This window comes from Monodelphis domestica, chromosome 7 (assembly GCF_027887165.1).
Source record: "Monodelphis domestica isolate mMonDom1 chromosome 7, mMonDom1.pri, whole genome shotgun sequence".
NCBI lineage: Eukaryota > Metazoa > Chordata > Mammalia > Didelphimorphia > Didelphidae > Monodelphis > Monodelphis domestica.
In genome coordinates this window covers 190,672,438-190,699,132 of record NC_077233.1, presented here as the reverse complement: position 1 = coordinate 190,699,132, position 26,695 = coordinate 190,672,438, and the positions used below count along the sequence as shown (strand labels likewise).

The 26,695-nt window shown below is 34.5% G+C and overlaps 1 protein-coding gene across 1 annotated transcript in view; it reads left to right on the top strand.

Annotated features, from left to right (window-relative positions):
• Positions 1-26,695, top strand: part of MUSK (muscle associated receptor tyrosine kinase) — a 210,533-nt gene that overhangs the window by 116,373 nt on the left and 67,465 nt on the right. Inside the window, exon 6 of the mRNA XM_056806214.1 lies at positions 15,557-15,681. Coding sequence (XP_056662192.1) covers positions 15,557-15,681 — 125 coding nt within the window. The remainder of the gene's footprint in view (positions 1-15,556; positions 15,682-26,695) is intronic.

The following is a 26,695-nucleotide window of genomic DNA, read 5'->3' as shown; positions in this document are numbered from 1 at the left end:
AGCCTTTCAAATTCTGAACTGCATATTATTATGTAGGAATGGTATTCACACCAAGCTTTGCATCAATATGGTGACCCTCTGGAACAAGAGACCACCAAGTTGTTTGAGGTGGGGTGAGCCAAGACAGGATAATTGGGTATTTTATGCGTGCTGACCTAACCATAAGGGAGAAAACCATTCAAATAGATTTTGAATTAACCATTGCATGTATCTTCTTAAAGATAATTACTCCCATGCATGACCATGCATTAAGTTTGGGCCTTAAAATGGTCATGACAATTTCAAGATGATGTATGCTTCATATAGATGCCTGATTAATCATCTTTATACACACATCTGATGGTACTATTCCTTTGTTCAAAACCCTTTAAAGGTTCTTTTTTCCCTGCAGAATAAAGTACAAATTCCTATTATTTAAGGCCATTCTCAATCTGGGGTATTTTCTAGCCTATATGACACTACACTATGGCAAAAATGTTGATTACTTCTTCCACTCAAATCACATCTTTCAGCCTTTAATCTCACCATTCCCCAATTCTGGTATGCCTCTACACACACTCATAATTACCTTTGGAAAAATGGCAAACTCTTCCAGACCCAATTCACTCCCCTGGCTCCCTCTTATCAGAAATCATCCCTCTGACCTACTATATCAGAATTCATTCCTCTGACCTACTATAGCATTTTTTATTTTACTTAAGCAATGATTATATTATATCCTACATGATAGTTACTTAAATATTTAGATGGATCTGTGATTTCATGAATATGGGAATTTCCTGTAGTACTGAAGATTTCAACTTTCTCACCCTGTTCAATTTCTTCTGTCTTTGCATAAATCAATCCTCTATAATGGATCCATCGAAATCAAAGGAAAATTTCCTCTACTTCTCTTAAGATGTCAAGGAAACCAGTTTGGCACTTGGGTAATCCATCTATTGTCTGTCTCTTATTCTCATTTTAAGACTAGTCAATCTCTTTTTTATGATTGTGGATATCTGAGATCATGTCTTTTACAATACCTTTGCAAGTAAAAATCATCAATCATAATACACTGATGCTTATTTAAATTCACTTTACCTTTTTTCCATTGCTCTTTGAGACACCTGATATTTTTATTTCTTTTGAGATAGTGGTATCCCATGATTTTAAGCTATAACATAACTATTAAACATTAAGATGGGATTTATGCAGCTTGGGATAATTGAAATCATTGTAGTTTCTCAAATATGTTATGGCACAATCTCCTCCTCTTGCTCTCTTCTGGATATCATTTATTGTACTATGGTACTGGCCTAAGGGGTATATGGTATATATAATACGGTGTGGTATATATGTGTCTGTTTGTAGGTCAGAGCAAGAGTAAGAGAGAGAAAGACAGACAGAGAGACACAGAGAGAGAGACAGAACGATACGGGAAAAAGGAAAATGGATGGAATAACTCATGGGGCTAGTTCCAGATAAATTTGATAATCTTAACCAAATTAATTCTTCTATTTGTTTTCCTAATGGAGACTATTAAACCAATCTCTTAAAATAAATATAGATTTCATTGAGGAGGTCTTATAGTATACTAAGGGCCACATAGAGTATTTAAAATCAAATGAGAATAAATAAATATAGAAATGCCAGCAGACTAGTTCTCTTTCACATATGTTTATCATACTTATCCAATTTTAATCACAAGTGCTTTTAGAGCAATACATTTTATCTGGATTTCAGGCCAAGCTCTGCTCACTTTTTTTCCTCAACTAATTTTGTTTTTTTGAATTGATGCTGATAAAAATCTTCAGATATCATTCTGTATAATTGTAGATAATGTGTTCTAAACCAGGTTTGCCTATGGCTACTTCTTCATTTGGCAAAGAGACTCAGTGTTGCTTAGATAAAATAGTTTCTGGGGGTTTTTGGCCTCCTCAATATGACAACTATACTACATATATTAAACTTTCCAAAGAAATGGTCAATGCTAAAGCCAATATCCTTATTTTAATCCATTTTAAACTTTTGAGAGTTGGTTGAAATTTTTCTACTTATCACTGTAGTAATCACACACACACACACACACAAACACACACAAACACATACACACAATTGCAATCTTCATTCTTTATTCTTATTTTCCTATATTGCCTTAATCAGTTTTTCTGACTACTTACAGTAAGCCAGTTTTGATATGACTTCTGTTTATATACAACCACTTATTTTATCCCTACGAAGTTATACTGTTTAAATAATGAGACATCACTGAGTATTAACCCTGTTTAGTACCTGCCAAATCTCTCTTGAAGAAAGTATTCATAAAAGATAGGTATGAGAAGTGTGCTAATAAATATTTTAAAATTAGCTTTACAAAAAAGTATGCAAAAATGCATTCTAAAGTTTTATCTCTTTTATTAACTCCATTATTAGCATTGTCTCCATCATTTTGTTATCTTCTCAATTAGAAAAACAACAAACTAAGCCTTGATTTATAGTAACTGCTGATTTCTACAGTGTAAATGCTTATACTGAAAATTAACAGGCAGCTATGGTGATCCAATCTGAGCTGACTCTAGCACATCCATGCTCTATGAGATTTTTGAGTAAACCACACACCTTTGGCCCCTTGTTCCCTTCCTTGTTCTCAACCACATTTTCCAATTTGATTTTCATTTTTCTCCCAGGTACCAAATATCAAGATATACACTGCCTTAGTTCCCAGGACAGAATCAATCAGTTTCAATATCTTTCCTAGATTCTGCTACATAAGCTGCAATTATCTTCATGGTGGTCCCTTTAAACAAGCATCTCATGAAATTATATTTCATGTTGCCTTTGGATGCATTATGAAAACAGATCTGCCAACTTCTGTAGTCATTTCTCAAGAGGACCACTGGTGAGCTATCCTATTTAGCTGTAACTTCTTTATTTCTTCTGATCTCATTTATAGTGAAAAATCAATATAGATGTGGTTTGGTTTTTCCAGGAATGTGTCAGCTGGATAGTTACTAGATGAAGGTCATATGTTAAGAGTAGCAATATTTAAATTAGCTGTGATTCTTAGTAAATTCTTACATCTTTTCTTCCATTAGAGGACGCTACCCAAAACCAAAGACATATTTTGTATTTTTACCCATTTCATTGCCAAAAAAAGTAACCAAAGAATCCTTGGTGGCCAAATCTCTACTAGTAGACTTCTCTGTGCTTAGCTATACTGGTGCTCAAAGAGCAAATATAGCAAGCTGCCTGGACCATGTTCAAAGATTTTTCCAGGTGTGAGGATTGTGCCAAACTTTCCATCCCATTGGCATAGTCACTCATAATTACTATGCCAGTGGAACGTAATTACCTCAACATAACCAAGAATCACCCCTGTACAACACAAGCTATGTCTTACTTGAAACATAATTAGAGGCACCATAGTTTTTTGTAGGATCTTGCATATGTGTGTTTGTGTTGTATCCCTCCTGCTATATATCTCAGGACCTCTATAACAATTATAACTTTTCAAGGAAGGAATGAACTACCTTTAAAATTAGCAAGTAAGGGCCAGCTTCACTAAGAGTGTTCAAAAAGATCTGAATGAGAGGGAAACAATAAATAGCTCACCCAATGAGAGCATACTGGGTCTACTGCCTCCCCATTCAGCCTCTATTAGGGAAAAATTAAGTCATTTTCAGACATAAACGTTTGCATTTCAACAAAAAGTTTTATGCCTATTCTTCATCCTAGTGTGAATATGAAATAGGGATCCTGAAGGCAATGTCCATAGGGCAAGAGTTCTCATAGATTATGCTAAAGCTGAAAAGCCTTTGAATATTGTACCAGAAGACGACCATCTGCTACACAGTTTTCAGCCTACAACACTAATAAAAATGTTGCTGCTCTAGATGCATTATTTTTGTCCAAAGGCCAATTAGTTAATGGATTATCAAAAACCAAATCAAGTCTGTATTGAAATTCTCATTATACATGAACCCAGAAGACACAGAGAAGTTTCATATAAACAGAAAAATGGGAGATGAATAAGGAAATTTGAAGGATTGTTTTTTTCATACTTACACATACCTTAAGAAATTTCACCTTATGCTGCTCATGAATAGCAGAAACAAGACTATCCTAGTGATCATTATAGTTTACATGTCAATATCTGTTTTAAAAGATGGACAAATTCTCCTAATCCTTTGTATCTTGTTATTCAGTGACTTGACTGCAAAAGTGGGTACTGGGAGAGATAGGAAAAGAAAAGAAAAGAAAAGAAAAGAAAAGAAAAGAAAAGAAAAGAAAAGAAAAGAAAAGAAAAGAAAAGAAAAGAAAAGAAAAGAAAAGAAAAGAAAAGAAAAGAAAAGAAAAATAATAAGTAATTTGTAATTAAGCAAGAGGAAAAACAAAGACTTAAAGATTACTCAGAAGCCTAACATATAGATATAGACAATTTATAACATATAATAAAACATAGACATTATATTATAACTAATACTTAAATTATCTTATTTAATAAATAATTAGAAATAACAATAAAATTAATACATCATTATAAATATATATCAATAATATAAAATTCAAGAATCTAAACTTTTGAAATATCTCAAAAATAAAATTAAGTATATCTCAATGGAGGAGAAACAACTAATTATTGAGCAGGGGACATTTCAGATTCAATACAGTGTGTGCAGTCAGAGTTTCATCTTTAGAATAAGCATCAAAATCAATACCAAGTTAGAAAAAAGACTTAAAGGGGCAGCTGGGTAGCTCAGTGAATTGAGAGCCAGGCCTAGAGACAGGAGGTCCTGGGTTCAAATCTGGCATCAGACACTTCCCAGCTATGTCACCCTGGGCAAGTCACTTGACCCCCATTGCCTAGCCCTTACCACTCTTCTGCCTTGGAACCAAATTGATTCCAAGATGGAAGGTAAGGGTTTTTAAAAAAAAGGTAAGATTAAAAAAAAAAGAATGTATTATATGAAATTATAAGAAATAACTCCTGACCAGCTTATTTTAATTATCTGTTGAGTCTAAAAATAAGAAATGAGTGAAAAACACTGGCTATGATTATAATAATTTTTAACGATGTTTATAGATTCTTACTACAATGAGAACACCAAAGGAACTCAGAAACCACCTCAGCCAGCATATGTTTGATCTTGCCAAATACAGTGATAGAGTAGGCAAAGCCAACACCCTTAGAGATTACAAATGAATTTACAGAATGTAGGGGTAGAAGATTATGCATAGAGCTGCCTCAAAAACATTTTATAAGGGAGTGAAAAAAGCTTCCAACTAGGTCAACATGGAAATAAGCTAAGCCAGATTGTACCCAGAGCATTTATAGACCAACCTGTGATTTTGAAAGTAATCCATATTCATCATTGACTCTAGTAGAACCACCACATTGGGTCTTAAATGAGGAAGCAGAAGTGACACCAAAGAAGATAAAGTTTGGAAACACTAGACATAACATAGTACATTCTGAAGAAATGTTGTTGAACCCAAGTAAACACAGAGGCCAAAAGCAAAACAAAATAAACTCCTCCAAAAAAAACATACTGAGGGCTATCTTTTTTTTCTTTTTTTAATTTTTAAAATTAATTTTAATTAATTAAATTAAAAATAAAATTTATTAATTAAATTAAAATTAAATTTTAATTTAATTTAATTTAAAATTAAAATTAAAATTAATTAAAAATTAAAATTAATTTTAATTAATTTAACTTTAATTCAAGATTTAATTTTCAAGATCTCAAAGAAGATTGCCTTAAGAAGATATTGAGTAGATACTAAAGAATGGAAACGATACCAACTGATATTAATACTCCTACCCTCAAAAAAGATCATCAAAAATCATTAAAAACTACTAATATATCTACCTATCTTCCCCATGGTAGACACTGATATCTTTAATCATAATATTAGGATGGGTCAGACAACCTTTCATTAAAATAAACAAACTTTTTACAGAAGACCATCCTTTTAAAACATACAAATAATTAAGAAAATGAGAGAATACAAGATTGCACTTTAAAATTTTTCTTGAATACTTAAAAGCATTTGATTCTGTAGTACAACAACACAGTTCTAATAAAGGCTGTCTTCCAACAAGATATATCTCATTTAAATATAAGATTACATGAAATTCTTTGACAGCTGTCACTATAGAAATAATTTTACTTATTTATCCTCTGATTAGTATTATCAAAGAACGCATAAATCAATATCAAGAAAGGCACCCTTTTGCACAAATTACTACACCAATATCATCGAGGATGTTCTGTATGAAGTCCATATAAAAACAGAATTCCCCATAGTTCTCCAGATGCTTCTGTTTGCGATTGATATTTTAATGATTGCAGTAAGATATGGAACACTATAGTGCCTCATAAATAAGGTATATGGCCCCTCAAAAAAGATTAGTTTAGCAATCCTTATAGAAAAAATTAAGTGGATAAAGAATGACTATATTCTCTCTCTCTCTCTCTCTCTCTCTCTCTCTCTCTCTCTCTCTCTCTCTCTCTCTCTCTCCTCTCTCTGTTCTCTTTCTCTCTCTCTCTCTCTCTCTCTCTCTCACACTCTCTCTCTCTCTCTCTCTCTCTCACACACACACACACACACACACACACATATACCCCACATACTCTCTCTTTCAGTTTTATTGTTCTGCATTAAATTTACATGACATATTATATTATATTATAAATATGCAAGTTATTCCTACTTCCTGAGAAATTTCTTATAACAAAGTAAAATAAAATTGATAATACTGACCTCATCTTAAAGTTCATGTAACATTTCACATTTATAGTGCCTCCATTTTTCTATTTTAAAAAATAGAAATCTATTTTTCTCCCTCCTCACATCAATGAGGAAAAAAAAAAGGAAAACACATTCTTACAACCAATATGCAATCAAAATATAGTTCATTAATAGCTGAACAAGAATAAAATACACACAACATATATATGAATGTATATGTATATATGTATGCATACAAACATTTAAATATTAATTTTGACTTGCAATTGAGTGAAAAACTCACTGAGTCAGTCGATCAGTACATATGTCTAGGTTGGGGACTACAAATGGACAATGAGTTGGACTCAGCATTGACTAAGGAAGAAGAAACTGGTCTGGATCACTTTTGTCAAGTTGTGTAGTCAGGCCCTCAAATCTCTTTTTTCCACATGCCAATAATTTCCCCTCCGTGCCATAATAGGTATACATCCAGGGGCATCATATTTGCACAAGAATCAAAATTCCTGAGGACCCAAAGGGCAATAGAAAAGTGTATTGTGAGTGTAAATGGGTTGTACCAGGTTGCCAATAATGACTTCTGCACCAGAAGTGGTATAAAAATATCATCGGCCATCTGTAAGACCAAAAACTGCGATGGAACAGCCAGGGAGGAAAAATGAAGACTAGCAGATGGATTACCAGCTGTTGTCCTGGTGACCAAGAACTATATTTTTAAACCTAGAAATATGGCTGTTAGCCTTATCAGAGAGATCCTATGTGGTTACTTTATGGAAGGATACACACAAGAACTGAAAAGGAAAGAAGGTAAAAATTGATTTCCATTTGCATTGATAAGAGTTTCCATGCAGATGGGTTCTCAGATCCATTGAAGTAGCCAAGTAAAACGTCATTATTTCATTTGGTATTCTCAGAAATAAAAGTTGCTCCTTTGGCTCTCTGACTTCAGGCCTGGGTTTATAAGCTTTTGAAATGAAGACATTTGTTTGGACTAGGCCTGATCCTCCAATTTATGTTAAGGATCCATAAAGTGAGTAATTTGGCTTGAGTTTAGAGGTTTTTAAACAATCCCATTACATCCTCAATGTACCACACACAACTACCAAGCTTGTTTTTTGTCGTTTTATTCCTTCAGGGACTTTCCCAGTGAGGTTTTGGTTTAAAATAATATTTTTTCTGATGAAGTATTGAGAATTGGTATTAGTTGTTTGTACTTTATTCTGCAGAAACCCCCTAACGTTGTATTTATTGTATAATAAGCCTATTGCCATAGAAAAGATCTTTAAGAGCACAAATTCAGCATTGCTGACTTTATGGAGAGGTCATGTAAGAGGAGAAGCTGAGCTAAGAAATAAAGAAAACTATTAAAATAGGAGTGAGATCATTGTCACCTTCAAGTGGAAGGATAATTATGATATAATTACCATAGGGAACTCATTGAAAGGAGTGTATAAAAGATTATATGTAGTCAGTGTGGGATAAGGCATCTTTAGCAAAATGTCATATAGAATACAATTAATTAAATGGCTTAATTTGTAAAGAGTCAGAATTTCCCTCTGACTACATTAGTTTCCCTTTCTAAACAGAGAAGGAAGCATGTTTTAATCAACCTTATATAGGAGATCTTCAGATAGTCAAAGGCTTCTTTGTTAACGTGGTGATTTCTCTGGATCCTTCCATTATAATTCATTGAAATAATGAAATGTGATTGATCATTTCTTGCAATGAATTTGGGCTTTTTCCCCACAAATGACCTGAGTTGTTTGTTTGTTTTTATAACTTGCTTTTTGTTTTATTGTCTTTAATAATAGAAGAAAGTGAACCTGAGCAAGATACTAAAGGTATTTGTTTTCTACCCTACTTTTCATTTAATTCATAATATTTTGAATTACTTTGTGTTTGCTTTTCTGATGAACCACTCTTAGAGGCATATTTTGATAGGAAACTTATTCCTGAGGGGTATTTCCTTTGTTCCTGGCACTAAGTACTTCACTATTTATGGGAAAATATAGAGTGCCAAGGATTTAACATGGTGTTATTTGATTGGCTGCTTGATGAAATAATTTGCTACTTGGAAGTGAAAAGTTCTCATGAAAAAGCCAGGTCAGCAGAGATACTATTTAGTGCCAGGAACTCTGGAAATGCAAGGTAATGTAAAAATTGAATCAGTATGTGCATATAAATCCCACACAAGTTGGACGGGAAGTTTCAAGTTTGGCTAAGGATACTTGGTAGGCTAACTTCCCAGGGGAGAAATATTAGATGGTAAATCCCAGCATTGGTTTTGAGACATTCCATAGTATCACTAATTAATTCAAGAGAGACTCTCATGGAATTCTTAAAGAATAAATAAGTCCTCAAATATTAATTTTAATTAATGTAATAAAATTAAGTACAGAGCAAACCAATTTGATAGTGCCCTAATAGCAATATACACATATACCACATAAATATATATACATATACATCACAACCACAAGATTAGGAATAGCTGCTTTAAAAAGATAGTTGTCCCTACCAGTCACCTTACAAAGAGTGGGCTGGCACCATTTTTCATTTAGCTTTCACTTCATTGAAAATAAAACAAGTTTTATGAGCATTGATTATGTAACTTTTCCTACTTGAGATTATATACATTAAGGATCTCTCCACAGTTTCATGTGATGTAAAGTAAAAAAGACAGGATAGACAATTTCAAAATTAATATCTCTTTATCATTATAACTCCAAAGTTAAAAGTTCCAAGGTCCTGTCTCCCCATTTCTAAATAAACATTTATATATACATTCTTGGAGCTATACATCATAGGAAATCATTTCTAATTTTGCCCATTTAATACCATACAGATATAAATGGAGTCATTTTTAAAAGATCTAAACATTGAACCTTTTACATTACTTGTAGTTAATTACCTTAAGTCATTACATGACTTAATTAATATATTATATAAGGAGATGACAATGAGAAATTGAAAAAGAAAAATCTCAAAATTTACCTAGAAAATAGGCATTATCAGACATGAAAAAGACTAGAGATATTCTAGTCCAGCCTCCTCATTTTATAGATGAAGAAAGACCAAAAGAAAGTTCAATGCATGTGAACTTTTTTTTTTCTATTTGAAAAAATATACTAAATTGTTGCTCAGGGAAAAATTTTGACTTTTTACTTCTACCTCTCAATTAAGCCACAGCTACTCTATAAACAAAGTCACGAAGATACCAGTACACTAAAGAATTCAGAGATTTTAGATGCTCAAACATTATTTTAGATTTAATTCAAGGCCTCATGCAAACTACTATCACTAGCCTGAACCTACTAGCTCTCAAAAAAAAAAAAAATCTACCCTTCCCAAACCACAGATCCCAAGATTTACATCGGAATTCTGTAAGGGGGAAATGAAACAATATTTCAAAGAATTACATGTATATGTGAATATATATTATGTATAAGTTGCTTCTTATAGTCCAAATCAATAATCACTAATTTATCAACTGAGAGGAAGCATGGTATGAGTTGATAAGATCTTAAATAAAACAAAGATTGGGAGAAAATAATATTGTCTATGTTCTTTCGTTCTCTTTTCTTATAAGGGACAATATTAATGAGTTAAAAATCCTAATTACTAAACCAATCGTTACACTATTTCTCACTGAACATCAATTCTTAAATTACAGTACTTCATTATTTTTATTTGGTGAATTAAAATACAAGTTAAACAAATCCATGTGTTTTTTTCTCTTTTTTCTCTCTCTCTCCCCATCCTTCCCTCCCTCCTCCTTCTTTCTTTCTTTCTTTCCCTCTCTCCCCTTTCTGGCTCTATGTCTCTAACTCTATCTCTCTGTCTGACTGCTTCCTGTCAGCATAGCTCTAAAAAATTCTGGCAACAAGTAGAAGGTTGAACTAAATGCAGTCTAAAGTTCCTTACAATTCTAAGGCTCTATGGCCTGACATCATAGAACATTTTATATTGCTTCTCGAAAACAATAGAGATAATAGTAACACCTCCCTCACAGCACCAAATGACATAATAATTGCAAAAAGCTTAGTTTAGTGCCTGGCATACAGTCAGTGCTATATAAATGTTTGCAGTTATTACTTCTTTTCAGTGGAAGACTCTAATTTCATCAAGATAAAGCCTGTTGTTTAAATATCCCTATTCATATTATTGGTAAGAGAAACTGAACTTGTGATTTCATTTAAATTGGGGGGAGGGGGGATTCTCAGAAGGACATCCCTCTAGGAGTGCACGTTGTCACTTTCTTTGCAATTTGGTCCGCATCACGTAATTCATAGATGGCAGAGATGGAATCAAACCTGGCTTTGGAGTCAACTCCTCTCATGTTCATGATGCCATCCTGTTGCTACCATCTCATTAACATGCCTATATATAACAGCATATGATATACATAATAATAGACTTTAACAGGTAATAATAATGATAATGATAATAATAATAGCAGCTAATATTTACAAAGGCACCTACTACAGGCAGGCACTGTGCTAAGCACTTTACAGTTATTATCTTATATGATCCTCACAACAACTTTGAGAAGCAGGTGCTCTTTATTATCCCAATTTTTCAGATGAGGAAATTGAGGCAGCCTGAGGTTAGATGACTTGCCCAAGGTCACATAGCTAAGAAGTGTTTTGAGGCTGGATTTCAATTCAGGTCTTGAATTAAAATCACTGGCATTCTATTTTCTCTGTGCACCTAGCTTTCCAGTGAGGAAGGCAGGCAAAGACTTTTACAAAGGATAGTGGCTCTGTAGATATTGCAGGAGTTATACTCTGTGGCATGGAGGTGTCCTTTCATTCTGAAAGGCTCTTCCAAGGGAACACAATCTCTGGTAACTTATACCAAACTGGAAAGACTTCATATATGATGCTAGCAAAAGGGGTTTGCTGTCCTAGGAAAAGCATAGCTAAGTACAGAGATTACCAGAGCACTGACTGCTAAAGAATGAATTGTATGGCTAGGGTGACACAATGAAACAATTTTTTAAAAGTCAAAATGATTATCAATTATATATCCCTCTTTTCTGTATCTACTAATGAAAATGACAAAGTAGTAGAGCACTGGGCAGATGATGCTTCAAAAATGCAATTTTTAGACTGAATAGAGCAATTGATTCAACTATTGTTTAAATTATAATATCAGATCTCTGTTCAGTGAGAAAGTACCAAAGAAACTGAACTCCAGCTGTACTGGCATTCTCATCAAAAATGAGAGAAGAAGGCAAAAAGCAGTCACCGATAAGGAGAAGGAATTCTTCCTGAAGAGTTGTGTCTGGGCTTTCATAATACGACTAGCGTTATTAAGAAACATCATGTCATGCAAGGAAGAAACATCATTTCATGTAAGAAATGGTCATCTTAATTTGAAGAGGGCTTAATGAGTATAAACAAAAAGACCAAAGATCACCATGAAGATAATTACAACTAATATGCCAACATCTGTCACAGATGCTACAGAAATAAAGGAAATTATCTATAGAAACACAAAAGATCCTCTAAAGGAGTCAAACATGGCCCATAGGTCACATACAGCCCACAAAAATCCCAAAGACCAGAACCAGATGAACATGTATTGGGAAATACTTAACTTAAATAAATAAAATATAATGAAGCCTAGATAATAGTAATGTTGTTTTCTAATTCAGGATGTGGCCCATAGGTATCTTTATGTATGGTTCAGTGGCCCCCATTTTGACTTGTGTTTGATGAAAACCAATATATAGAGAGTTACTCAGTGTCTTCAATGCAAAGGAAGGCACATAAGAAGATGATGAAAATTGTTAGAAGATATGTCTTGTAATCAAGAAATTAAAGAGACTACAGAAATACAGAAATATATCACTCAGATGCCTTGACTTATAGTCAGATGACAATATTTCATTGGAATGTATTTTTAAATTATCTTGCAGAGGTACAACTAGGTGACTCAGTGATTAAAGAACCAGGTGGTCCTGAGTTTAAATCTGGCCTCAGACACTTCCTAGCTGTGTGACCTCTAGCAAGTTACTTAACCCCCATTGCCTAGACCTTACTGATCTTCTATCTTACAACCAAAACATAGCATTGATTCTAAAATGGAAGGTAAAGATGTTTTTAAAGTGATTCAGTGTATGAAACTGGAAAAAGAAAATAAAAAACATGAAAAGGAACAGAGCCTATGTTTTTACAGTAATTTATTGTCAAAAACAATGAAATTTGAACCATTTCATTTATATTCTTCTAACCCTATGTGTGATATTCTTTTTGAGGGAATAGAAATGAAATTTAAGAATATGATTTCAAAAATGTGTTTGGGATGATAAAATACACACAGAAGAAATCTTTGCTAAAACTCACACAACTTTAAAGAACCCCAGGAACTGACCTGAGATACACCCAAAGGATAAGATTTCAGAATTCAAAGGGAAAATATCATGTATGGTATTATCAACAAATGCATCCAAGAAGATATCAACAACTGCCTTGTCTACATTCCCACAGAGAAAATATGAGACAGGTATTTGCAAATGATCCTTCAGAGCAGAACACATCACAAAATTGATTGTAAAGTATAGAGAATATATAAGTCTTCATTGTTGATTACAATGATCAAGACCTTGTCTCTAATGCATAGTTAAATGTTATGCAAGTTTCCTTGATAAATATAAGCACAAATCAAACCTCGGTCCTCTGATTATTCATATCAAACAAGATCTAAAATTTAGATACATGCTTGCCAAACATGTTTACCAGAATCACAGACAATATGTGACACAAAGTTATATATATATATCCCTATACAGAATTGATGTTAATAACAAAAGATTCCCAGATAATGCAAGATCTTTTATCATAAAAGAAAAGACTCAATTATTTTCAACATACTTAGTTTATGAAAGCAGAAGCATTTGTATATCTTTATCCCTCACAGTGGACAATACATACATTTTTGACTTATTGATTAAATAGACCATTCAGCATACCAGAAGATTTCTTTTCCAAATAATTTTATTAACTGAAGATTCACTTTGATGATAGCCTAACTTTTGTATACTAAAATATAGAAATGTTAGCATATAGTATTTATAGAATAATAGTTATCACAGTATAATGGGCTGAGGTTCTATTCCTCCACCCCAACTAAATGAATCAAAGAAGTCCTACATACCTCAACTGAGTCAATGAATCCATCAACAAGTTAAAATAAATACTAAGAAATTTCACTACAGGACCACAAATCAACTTTCAAGGATTATGGTGCTTTGACCAGAAAATACAATGAAAAAAATAGGATTGGCTAAGAGACTCAGCTACAACAATGGGGCAATATATAAAAATGGTAGTCCAGAGATGTCACTCAGTTTTACAGCTGGTCAGTTCAGAGGTAGATTTCAAATTTGGGAGCTTGGGAGCTTCAGAATTGGAGCTAATGCCCTGAGAAAGAATGAACTTTGGGGTAGATAAAACAGTTGATTTCTCCTATTCCCTTCCTACCAGTGATCCTGCCATTGAAGACACTAGATCAATATCAGAAAGTGCATGCAGCTATAATCAAAGAAACTAAATCAACAGGAGAAAGCATATTCATCCAAGAGAAGGTCACACAGAAGTCATAGATGCAGAAATATATTAACCTTAAGAGGGAGACAGCTTCAAGGAATATGATTGGATAAGAATGTCAAATCTAAAGTGAAGACAGAGTCCAGAAAATACTAGGAGTTATGTTACCTGTTTGCCATGCATGACAACCATTGTTTCCTAAATTTAATTCCACTTTGCACATCTGCATGTATTTTGGAGAGAATATATCCCAGGCTTTTGAAGGTACCAGTTTTGTCCCAACTATTCCTTTTATAGTATCTTTGTAATACCTTTGCTAAAAGATAATCACAAGAAGTCCAGTCCCTTGTGGCAATCCTCAGGACCCTGATGGAGCAATGGAAGCTATCTCAAATTGAAAGTGGGAGTTTGGATCAGATAGATGGTTACACAGGAAGTGCTACCAAACTATGGAGAGGTAGTTTAGAAGTGTAAAAATAGTACTGAACTGGGAATCAGTAGAATTCAATTCTAATCCTAGCCTTGTTATTAAGTAGTTCTATGAGCTTGGGTAAGTCATTTTATTTCTGTGGGTCTCAGTTTCTCTGTCTGTAAAAAGACTTGGACTAGGCTAGATGACCACTAAGGTCTCTTCCAGCTTTAACTAGTCTATTATTCTAAACTAAACTTGAGTCAATTAGAGACAACACTATCATTAACTTCATGGAAGAAATCTCTCAGTGAAGACAAAAGGAGTTCAGCTGGGGCAAGGAAAAGGAGCTAGTTTCTCTTGCCTTCCCCCATCTTCAGTTCTGGATTGTTTGTATTTGTTCCTTTCTCAACAGTCATCATCTCATTCTATTATTATCATTATTATCATCTTTCCTCTTGTGACTTAGGGATGTTGGGTCTTTTTTTTTTTAAGTATATAGCTAATTCCTTGGAACTTTGGTTGAAGATGTGCGTTCAGAATAGTCATGTAGTTCAGACAAAGAACTGTGGGAGTGGAGACACAGAAGGAAAACAACTGCTTGATCACATGGTTTGATGGGAATATGGTTGGGGATATAGACTCTAAACAATCACCCTAGCGCAAACATCAATAATATGGAAATAGGTCTGGATCAATGATACATGTAAAACCCAGTGAAATTGCTTGTTGGCTACAGGAAGTGGGTGGGAGGAGGGAGGGAAAGAACATGAATCATGTAACTATGGAAAAATATTCTAAATTAATTAAATAAATAAATAAACTTTAAAAGAATAGTTATGTGGCTTCTCTATCTCCTTAACAGTGTTTGCCAGAATTCTGCGGGCTCCTGAATCCCACAATGTCACCTTTGGCTCCATAGTGACCCTGCGCTGTACTGCAACAGGCATTCCAGTTCCTACTATCACATGGCTTGAAAATGGAAATGCTGTGAGTGCCATTTCTATGTCTTTGTGGCTAGAGAAGTTCTCCTATTGGCTTTCAAGATGCACCTGTGTGACTGTAGTAAAAATAAAATGCTCAATGGTTTTTTCAAAGGCTAACACTCATTCAATCCTTGGTTCTTTTTCTTTACCAGGACTTGAATAATTTAAATCACTGAAATCATGGTTTGGCATAATGTGATAGAGAATTGGTAGTGTTATAATAATAAAAAGTAGAAATAATAAAACTACCCTCTATATAATGTTTCAGAAATCCAACATGGCTAACGGAATTTAGAAGCCGTAGGTTCTCTTCTTTTCCTTGTTATTCTCTGTATTGCCACAGAACAAGTTAAATTCTCATCTACCCCACAGTGATGGTGTGAAGATCAAATAAGATAATAATTGTAAAGCACTTTTTTACTCCAATGCATGGCACAAAATAAGTACTATGTGAATATAAACTATTATTAATATTATTTGTATATTATACAATTTATAAAAAACACATTAGGTAGTGAGGATCATTATCATTATTATCATTCCCATTTTTTATCTGAGAAAACTGAGGTGAAGTTCTGGAAGGTTCGATCAATGGAGCTATTTATCCTCTTTATTAGTGACAGAACTATCACTAGACTTTAGGTCTTCTAACTCTTAGCAATGTTTGCTTGCTTTTTTTTAACCACAAAAGGTTGTTTCTATTCTTAGAGTCATAAGATTACAGATATCCGAGCTTGAAAGGACTTAAAAGGCTGCCATGTCAACACCCTCATTTTATAGATGAGGGAATTAAAGTGTAAACTGGATAAGTGGCTTACTCAAGACCATTCAATCAATAAGTTGCTGTGGTGGGATTTGGAGTCAGTTCTTCTTGATTCCAAGTACCATTGTAAATAGTCCCAAACAAGAGGTCTGAGGAATCGAAAAGCAGCAAGTATACTCAGATTTCCATCATAATTGAAGATGTGCACACAGACCTTGGGACTGATTAAGGGCCATGGTGAGCCCTACCTACTAGTTCTGCACCATTTTAACATATTAATTAATTAATATTAATATTTTAACATATTAGTCCTGGTTCTGCTTCTAGGCCCTTTATGTTAAACAAAATTCATCTCCCTCTTCACAAAGAAAACAGTAGATTGGCTGTTTTTGGACCATCGAGAAAGCAGACATTTTTGAGAAGCTTTATAATCTCTTTTTTTAATCCTTTCTTTCCTTCTTAGAATCAATACAATGTATTGGTTTTAAGGAAGAAGAGGGGCAAGGTTAGGCAATGGGGGTTAAGTGATTTGCCCAGGGTTACACAGCTTGGAAGTATTTGAGACCACATTTGAACCCAAGACCTCCCATCTGCATGCCTGAATTTCTAGTCATTGAACCACTTAGCTGTCTTCAGAAGCTTTAAAATCTAATTGACCCATCACTACATTCACCATCATTCTCCCAGCTCCGTTTATTTTGTACATTTTATGTGCTATTATGTCACTCTTTCTCTATCCCATATTTGGTCCACACAAAACCCTTGGTCTGGACTATATATCTTACCAGTACTCTCTTCTTATTTTTTCCCTAAGGTCCCAGAAGTACTCATTACCTCAAAGTAGGTCAGATAGGAAGACAAAGAATGAAACTGGAATAGAAGCTTTCCTTGTAGATTCCACAATCCACTTCACTGCAGCAAACTATAACCCACCCTGAAGGAAAGGTTTGGTCAAGTAGACAGCATGATACATATGGAGAAAGAGGAGTCCCAAAGTCCCAAACATGCTGAAAAGTATGAAATAAAATAAAAATGGCACAGGTTAGTATTAATTACAAATACCCATTTTTATCCACGAATAAGGGATCACATTTGTGTTTGAAATTAAAAAAAAAAGAGGAGTAAGTGTAAGTTCAGTGAATCAGTTCATCCTTTAGGGATAGGACTGCCTAGAGAAGAAGCAGAGCATAGGCAGGGCACTGAACTTGGACTCAGGAAATCCTTTGGTCATAGTCGGTAGCTATTTAGCCCTGGACAAGTCATTTAACTTATCTAATCCTGAGTTTCCTTTAAAATGGGGAAATAGGAAATGAGGTGGTCGGGTTTGATGGTCACTAAGAACTCTTACAACTCTAAATCCATGATTTTGCAATGATGGAACTAATGGCTTCTTGAGATTCCTTCTAATTCTATAACTATGAGATGGTAACCATTGTGGAAACTATTAGTTCTAAACTATTAGTTCTAAAATGACTATAATTCATGGGAGAGGGGAAAAAAAGCAGGAGTTCAAAGTAGAAACTGGTTAGAAAGAAGACACATGGAGTGGCGTAGGGGGGGCAATGGAGGGAAGAGAAAGAGAATGTGTACAATTTCATAAAAAACTGAACAATTAGAAGAGGGATTTTATAGTATTCAAATGGAGATTAGCTTTGAATCATGAGCTGTAGTAGTAACTCAGCACCACAAGATGTCATTATTATAGGTAGTACTTAAATGTTCACATTTCTAGATAGAACCAATATTACATGGAATGGATCTTCATGAATATTTAATATTGATATTGAGTTGAATAGGTCCTCAATACTGATCTTTTCATTATTGCTTTAAGATAAATTGCAGATAAAACATTTCATTCTTGAAATCTGTTGAGATTTCCCATGGAAATTTATTCCAGTGTCTTAAAGTTTCTTCAGTTATAGTTTTCTCTAATGTCCTCTGACTTTTCTCTATTTCTTCTCATTTTGTATTCAGTGGGTCATCTTAGAGTCACAGAATCTTAAAGGCAGAAGAGACTTTAGAGAGTTAATCTAACCCTGTCCTTTAAAGATGGGGAAATAGGCCAAGAGAACAATTTCATCACTGATTTTGATAAAGCCACACGTGCAAAAAAAAAAAAAGATGCAAAGTTGGGAGGGATACCTGTCACATTGGATGACAGTCAGGATTTTAAAGGATCCTTGACAGAGTGCAGTATTGAGCTGAATCCAGTAAAAATTATATTCAGTAGAGATAAATGTAAAGTCTGTAAAAATTAAAATTAGATCTCAATAATAAAATGTTATATTTTAAGGAATTTATTAATGATCATTAGAAATCAAGGAATAAAGAGTATGCAAAATAAAAAGACCACATGCCCATGGTTGATTAGCCCATTTAAAATCCCCATGCTTAGCTTACCAGTGCCACCATGCTCGCTACAAGCCAAAGAGGCAAGACCCTCCACATCCCTACCTAATATTCCCTGTCTACATGAAGTATGTAACAATAGAAAGTCAGTGGGCTCCTGGAAAATGTAGTTCTTTTTTAGGGTAATAGATTTTCAATTTTACATTCCCCTCGAGATCCATGGAAGACTAGTCTCTTCAATGGATCTTGTAAACATAATCAACTTCAAAATTATAATAATTTGAGGATAAGAGGAAAAGAGAACAAAACCAATGATTGCTAGATGCATTGACAAAAAGCCAGTTAGGGGGCAGTCCCCTTCAGCATAAGAGTATACATACAAAACAAATGCATTCAACCCCACACAGTTCAAATCACTACATCCCAAAGTTCACTCTGGATCTTCCAGTACAGTGTGTGGTCTGTAGAGGTATCTTCATGGTGCCTTCTCCAAACAGTTCACTTTCTGGATTCAGAGAGGTAGCATGTTTCTTATCCTAAAATTACTCTCAAAAGAATTTAAACTTTGCATTTTAGAATTATTGTACATTTCCCCCTGAAGAGGGTGTTGAAAAACACAGGGATCACTTAGGGATGCATGGCTGAGTTATAAGGCATATGAATCAATTGGCAAGAGAAATCAAAACCATCAAAAAAATCTAAATAAAAGAGAAAAGATAACTTCTAGATGAAATATAGACTGTCAAAGTCTTATGTGAAAAAATTCTAAGTAAAGGAAAATAAACCTATAACAGGTCCTTGAATCAGGGCCCAATTAAAGTAATTTCTATCCCACAAGTCTGTAGGACAAATGCAGTAATATTTCACTTACCCATTTATAGCAAAGACTACAGGAAGTTGCCATACTATAAGAGAGAAAAAAGGACTAGATTTTGTGTGATAAGGAAGTGTCATTACCTGGTCTGATATTACCTTCACTCTTGGGGGATAGGAGGGAGCCAAGATGATAGCCAAACTTCAGTACTTGTCTGTGAGTATATCACAAAGAGTGTGGATACAAGGTGTCCTGCGTCTTAACATATGTCAAGCACTGCAACCTCGAGTCTCAGACTAGGTACAAGTCCTTTCATATTGACCTAGAAGTTCATCAATCCTACCTGGATTGGTTTGGTCCTTTTTGACCTCATGCTTCTTGGCATTGTATAATGGCTCTTTTGTTCCCTTCTTCTGGAATCAGACACAATCATTAATCACAGTCCCATAATATTTATCAATAAATGGCAGGTTTCCATAGTCTAAAGCTTGTGGGTATGTATCAATATTATAGCATGCATATTTTTTAAACTTATATTACTGCAAAATTTTTAAAAATGTTAAAGAAAATCTTTTCAGTACTGGTGACATGTGCTTCAAATACAAAAAGGAGAGAAAAATTAAAAATTTTAATACTATATTGCACATGGAAGCAAAACAAAAATAAAGGAATTTTAAAAATCAAAAATATAATAGCTTACAATCATTGACACACTGTATCATCTAAGGAAAGGTAGAGTACAAAGGTTCCTCACCAAAAATGAGATCCATTTCCTCTTCAAACTTGACCATGATCCAGTGTATACAAAGTAACTGTTTTTATTTATAAAGAACAATAGTACAATAGATAATGCACATTCAAGAAGTATCAAAATCCCCAAAGTTATTATAGCCTATTTAATGACAATAGCAAACAAATCCACTATCATTAGGATTCAAGTGTCTACTATATGACATTGAAAAAAACAACTTAGAAGCTAATGGATACTTGTCACAAATTTTTTATGTATAGCAATGTTTCAACCTTGGCTGAGATTTTTTTTTAAAGCTATTACTGCCATCAATACAAAAATGTGACAGAGAAGTCTAGAAAAAAACAAAGTTCTGTACTATTGATGTTGGGTCTAAAAATGTCACCAGGAATCTAGATCATTCTGGTGGAAGGGTAGAGTGAGCTGAAGAGTTACAAATTAGAGAGGCTCCCTCTTAGGAGCCATCCAGGGGTACCATGCCTTGGGATCAATTTCCCAGCTCCTTTGGTATGATATTGTTATGTCTCATCCATTCACATTTTTACAAATGCGGGAAGTAGGTATTATAATAGTGCTTCACTTCAGCTACTAAAATGGACCTTTACCTCTTGCTACAAATAACTCAGAGGCAGGCAAAATGATAAGTCAGAGTTGTTGAAAAAATTTTAAATTCATGTTTGAAGACCCTTTAAAATCATTTTAAGATATTTAGCTCATTAAATTTTCCAAAGGTTGTTAACCATGTTGATGGAGTCCATCCATCATCTATGTGACATTTAAAAAAGCCAAAATGTAAGAAAAGGCTCTTTATGGGCTTTTACCATATTTTAAAATATTTTGTTCAGTAGTCATAGGGGAATGGTAACAGAATATAATAGTAGTTAAAACACAGTAGATTAAAATGATTCAGTGTAAACAGAATAGTATTGATCAGATTAATATATGAACTTAAAACCACCCAAATTAAATCATAAACAAAACAATGAGTAAAATACAATAAAATACAGAGACTTTCATAAAACATTAGGGTCTGAAAAGGTTTAAAATTTTCACCTCCAGTCTCTTTAAAGTTCCTTTCTCTATCTGTTCAGATTCCTTCTGTCAGAACTGTAGAATTTCCCACAGTGAGGAAGAACATGGGTTTGGGGAATCTCAAACTGGATGAATCTTAGAAACTGGGCAGGCTCAAATGGCAAGGAATTCTTGGGAGATGAATTTCTCCCCTGAATCTCAGGCAAGATAATTGAAAGGACCAGTGCACTCATGAATGGTAGAAACAAAAAGCATCCTAAAACTGGAAGCTGTTTGAAATAGGCAAGGTACTACTCTGTCATAGAGTACACCATGCTTGTAATTTACTTCCTGTTTGGAAGAGTAATTTCCTTCTTCCCTTCTCCTTCCCCCCTGAGGTAAAATGCTAGAGAGCAGTTTGTTTCCCCATCCATGTGGAGAGGGTGTTAGGAGGCTAATCATTGCCTAAGGAAAATACACCCTGGTTTTTACCAGTTGCCAGGAGAATGGCTCCAAGTTTGTGAGTTCCAAAGACACAGAGGCAGCTACCAGCAGTCTGGGACCTGGGACTGGAGCTGGGGTCAGATGAGAGAGCAGGGTTGAGGGCCGGAGATCAGGAGGAAGCAGTATCAGCAATGCCAGAGGCAACAACAGGGAACTGAGGAACATGGACTCAAGATGGACGAGAAGTGACTTATCTCCTCTTCGCCAAGAATCCCCTAGCTAAAAATAGCCAGGCCAGTACAGAGAGCAACTGGGCAAAAAGTAGGGAAAGAAAAATAGAAAAAATAAAAAACTGTCAATAGCAGGGCAGAAGCTTTGGAGAAAGTTTGGAGATCTCTCGGAATTCGAGAGGGTAGGTGGGTGGGTGGGTGAGAGGAAAAAAACATGGCTTAAAAAATTATCTAGGCTATCTTAAAAAAATTGGGAATTCCTTCTCCAAGTAGTTGCCATCAATGTAAAATTTTAAATTAGATCTCAATAATAAAATATTATACATTAAGTGATTTTTAATGATTATTACAAATCAAGGAATAAAGAGGATACAAAAAGAGATCACATGCTCATGGCTGATTAGCCCATTTAAAACCCCCATGCTTAGCTTACCACTACCACCATGCTTGCTACAAGCCAAAGAGGCAGAACCCTCCACATCCCTACCTAATATCTCCTGTCTACAGGAAGTACATAACAACCAGAAGTCAGTGGGCTCCTGGGAAATGTAGTTCTTTTTTAGGGTTATTTTACAAGTCTTATATTTAGGTTCAAAAACTTAATTTCACAAGTATAACAAGGCTGAAGGGGCATAGATAGAAAGCAAATGATTGTCGTTAAAATTCCAGAGATTTAGTAGACTTTATTAAGTTCAATATGAATAAGCAGTATGATGTGGTAGCAAAAAAAAAAAAAAAGATTGTAATTCTATACAGGGCTGAGGTGTTATGTGGGGATTTGGGGTGAGGAAAGAACAATAGGGAACATATAAATAATTAAGATTTATTTGTTGGGAAGGGGAAGAAGGAACAGGGGTTTAGGAGAAACTTATACTAGTTATTTAACATCTAATATCTATAAACTATCTAAACCTAGCTTATTAAGCCTAGCAGCTCACACCAGGAGTTCAGTCAAATGGGCCAGGATCTTCAGTTGGTTAGTCTATCTTCAATCTTCTTAATTCAAAGCTGCCAGCAGTCAGATCCAAAAGATTTCTTTCCTTCTGTTGGCCTCAGGAGAAATCCTTTCCAAGCCTCAACCTCAGGTCCTTCCAGGAGAGAGATGAGATGAAGATCCATTGGACATAGAATATTTCCCAGATCTCAAGCCTCAGGCTCCCATGTGACCCTTAGTCACATGCTCCTGTCGATCACTCTCTGACATTTGCATCTCTCAGTTTTTGCAAGCCATTCATCCTTTATCATAGAGGGGGAATAATTTCTATCATACTCCTACCTCCTCAGGAACACTGAGTTCAACTCTTAGTGTCATGCATTAAGTAGCATATAGATAAGCTAGAAAGAGGGCAGAGAAGGGTAACCCAATTGGTTAAGGGTCTTGAGGCCAGGAAGTAAAAAGATCTATTAAAGAAACTAAGCATGTTTAGAAGAGAAAATACAGGGGGGACATGATGGCTATCTTCAAGAAAGTAAAAGACTATCCTGTGGAAAGTGGAATGGATTTTTTTTTCTGTATGGTCCTAGAGAGAAGAACTGGGACAAATGAGGGAAGCTGCAAATAAGCCAATTAGGCTGGTGTCAGGAAAACTTGCTAATAATTCGAGCTATTCAAGAGTAGAATAGGCTGCCTACAGTAGATGGATTTCCCCTTGGAGATCTATAAATATTAAGCAACCACTTGTTATTTATATTATAATGAGGTTTCCTTTCAAAGTTGGATTGGACTAGAGATTAAATGAAGTCTCTTCCTCCTCTCATATTATATGATTCTATGAATAAGGGTTATTTACAAACACCCACAACTTAGGCTTGCCATAGATATTATTGTGAAATAAAAAGCATATATTTTTGGAACCCCTTTCTACTAAGATTTTGAGGGTTCATAGAATAATTTATTATAAACTGGAAAAGAACTTCATCTAGCCCATATCCATTTAAAAATTTTTACGGATGAGACGAGTCAAGTGACTTTCTTATGGTCATAAAGGTAGCAAACAGTAGATCAGGGATTAGAATTCAAGTCATCTTTCTTCAAAGCTAGAACTCTTCCCACTCTCCAGAGCATAAATTTATCTATGATCGTCTACATATCCTTATCCCCCCTGGGCCCTGGTACATGCTCCAGGCCCTTTAAAACTCTACCTCCATATCAAAATTCACCTGTATCCTTTCCTCTCAGTGTCCCACTCTTGATTTATCACATTCCAAAGTGTCAGTTAAAATGAAAATGAATTCATGCTTATCTGTTAATGGGTGAACGTGTCCTGATCTCTTCTCTTTCTAAAAGTAGTCTGTCTACAATACATTTCCCCACTTCCTTTCCTCTCACTCTTTTCTTAACTCTGTCTGACTTCTATTACTTAATTAAAACTGCTTCTGTCAAAGGGGTAGATTAGTTCTTAGTTGCCAAATCCAATGGCCTTTTTCTTAGTCCTTGTTCTGAACTTCTCTGGAGCCTTTGACACTGTCAATCATGCTCTTCTCTTTGATACTCTTTTCTTTCTAGGTTTTTGTGACATTATTCTCTCCTTATTCTCCTCCTTCCTATCTGACTATTCCTTCTCTGCTTTCTTCACCAGATCCTCATCCAGGTTACTCCCATTAACTATTGTTATGGCACAGGATCTATCTTACCCCCCCCCCCAGTTTTCTTTTTCCTAGATACTATTTTGCTTGGTGATTTCATCAGCTTCAACAGATTCAGATATTATCTCTATGCAAATGACTCTCATATCTACTTGTCCAAATTCAGCTCTTTCCCAACCTCCAGTTTCACATCTCCAACTGCCCACTAGACATTTTGAACCAGATATATTATAAACATCTTAAATTCATTAATTTCAAAATTGAATTCATATTTCCCTTGTACTCTTCCTAACTTCCTTATTATTGTCAAGATTACAACCATCCTTGTAATTATCTGGGTTGAAAATGTAGGTGTCATATTTGCCTCCTCTCTCTTACTGCCCTCTATTTCCAATCAATTGTCAAGTCTTGCCATTTCTACCTTCAAAACTCATCTCCTCTGACACTGCCATCATCTTACCTCAGACTTTCCTTACCTCATGCTTGCACTATTTCAATAGTTGGCTGGTTGGTCTCTCTGCCACAAGTCACTCCCTACTTTAATCCATACTCTACTCAGCTATCAAATTGATCTTCCTAAAGCATAAGTCTGACCATGTCATCCCCATATTTAACCAACTTCAGTAGCTTCCTATTGCTTCCAGGATCAAATATGCAATCTTCTCTGTGGCTTTTAAAGCCTTTCATGTTCTCTCCTCCTCATCTTCACCTCCTATGTTCTCTGGTTTAAGTTCAGTTTTTTCCAGGCCCCTTGAATGTTTTCTCTTTGTTGAGTATCTACAATTAATTCTGTACACATCTTCTTTGTATAGTTGTTTGAACTTTGTCTCCCCCATTAGACTGTGAGCTCCTTGAGAACAAGGATTATCTTTTGCCTTTCTTTGTTTCTCCAATATAGCAGAGTACCTGGTGCATAGTAGTAGACCATTAATACATGTCTACTGATGAATTAGTGGAGTTACTGCCCTATTCCAAGGAGTAGTGTCCACTTCTGGAGTTAAAATGGCGGAGTAAGATATACTCTAAGCTTGCCCAAACCCACTTACAAATACCCATTTAAAAAAAAAAAAAGCTTCAAAACAAATTCAGGAGTGGCAGAACCAACAGAGAAGTAACTGTATTTATGGAAATTTCAGACACTGTAGCAAGGAAAAGAATATGTTTGAGGCCTTATGGTATCATTCAGATTAGATACAATATGAGTATTAATTATGTACATGGGATGTACTTTTCCCTTCACATTTATAAAAATTTGCACCCTCAGTAATCTAAGCAACCAATCAATCAAAAAACATTTATTAAATACTTTCTGGGTGTGCTGGAGATACAAAAATTTAAAATATATTTGCCTTTAAGGAGTATATATATTTACAATATAAATCTATTTTATATAGATACTCCATAAATGTATTCTGTAAAATAAATCTTTTATATTTTAATACATTATATGTTTTAATTTAATCATCTGTATTTCAAATATATTCTATAATTATACACATATTTCACATAAATTATATAAAATGTATTCAAATATATTCTATAAATATACATATATTTTATAGGTCATATAAAATATATTTCTAATGTATCCTACGATATATACATATTTTATAGAGATATATATTATGTAAAATAAAGCATATACCTATATATGTACATGTTGTCACCTGGAGAGAATGTATGCTCCTTAAAGGGAAGCATAGTTTTAATTTTCCTAAATAAGAGAACATATATCAGGGCAACAGAAATATTCTTTGAAGAATGATTTGTGCATTTCTATCTCCAGAGAAAGGATGATAAATTTTAAGAAAGCAAGACCTATTTTACATATACATATGTATTTTTTCATCAAATGATGCCTTCCCTAATGAGGAGAGGGAAGGTGATAGCTGGGAACTTGAATGTAATAAAAAAATAAGTTACTTAACTTAAAATAAAGTAAATAAATACAAAGCAATTTGGGAGGGCAGGACTATTGCTGTTGAGGAATCTAGGAAGGCTTCTTGTACCAGGGAAAGACAATACAAAATCATGGAGGTAGGAGATACCGAATCCTGTGTGAGAAACAGC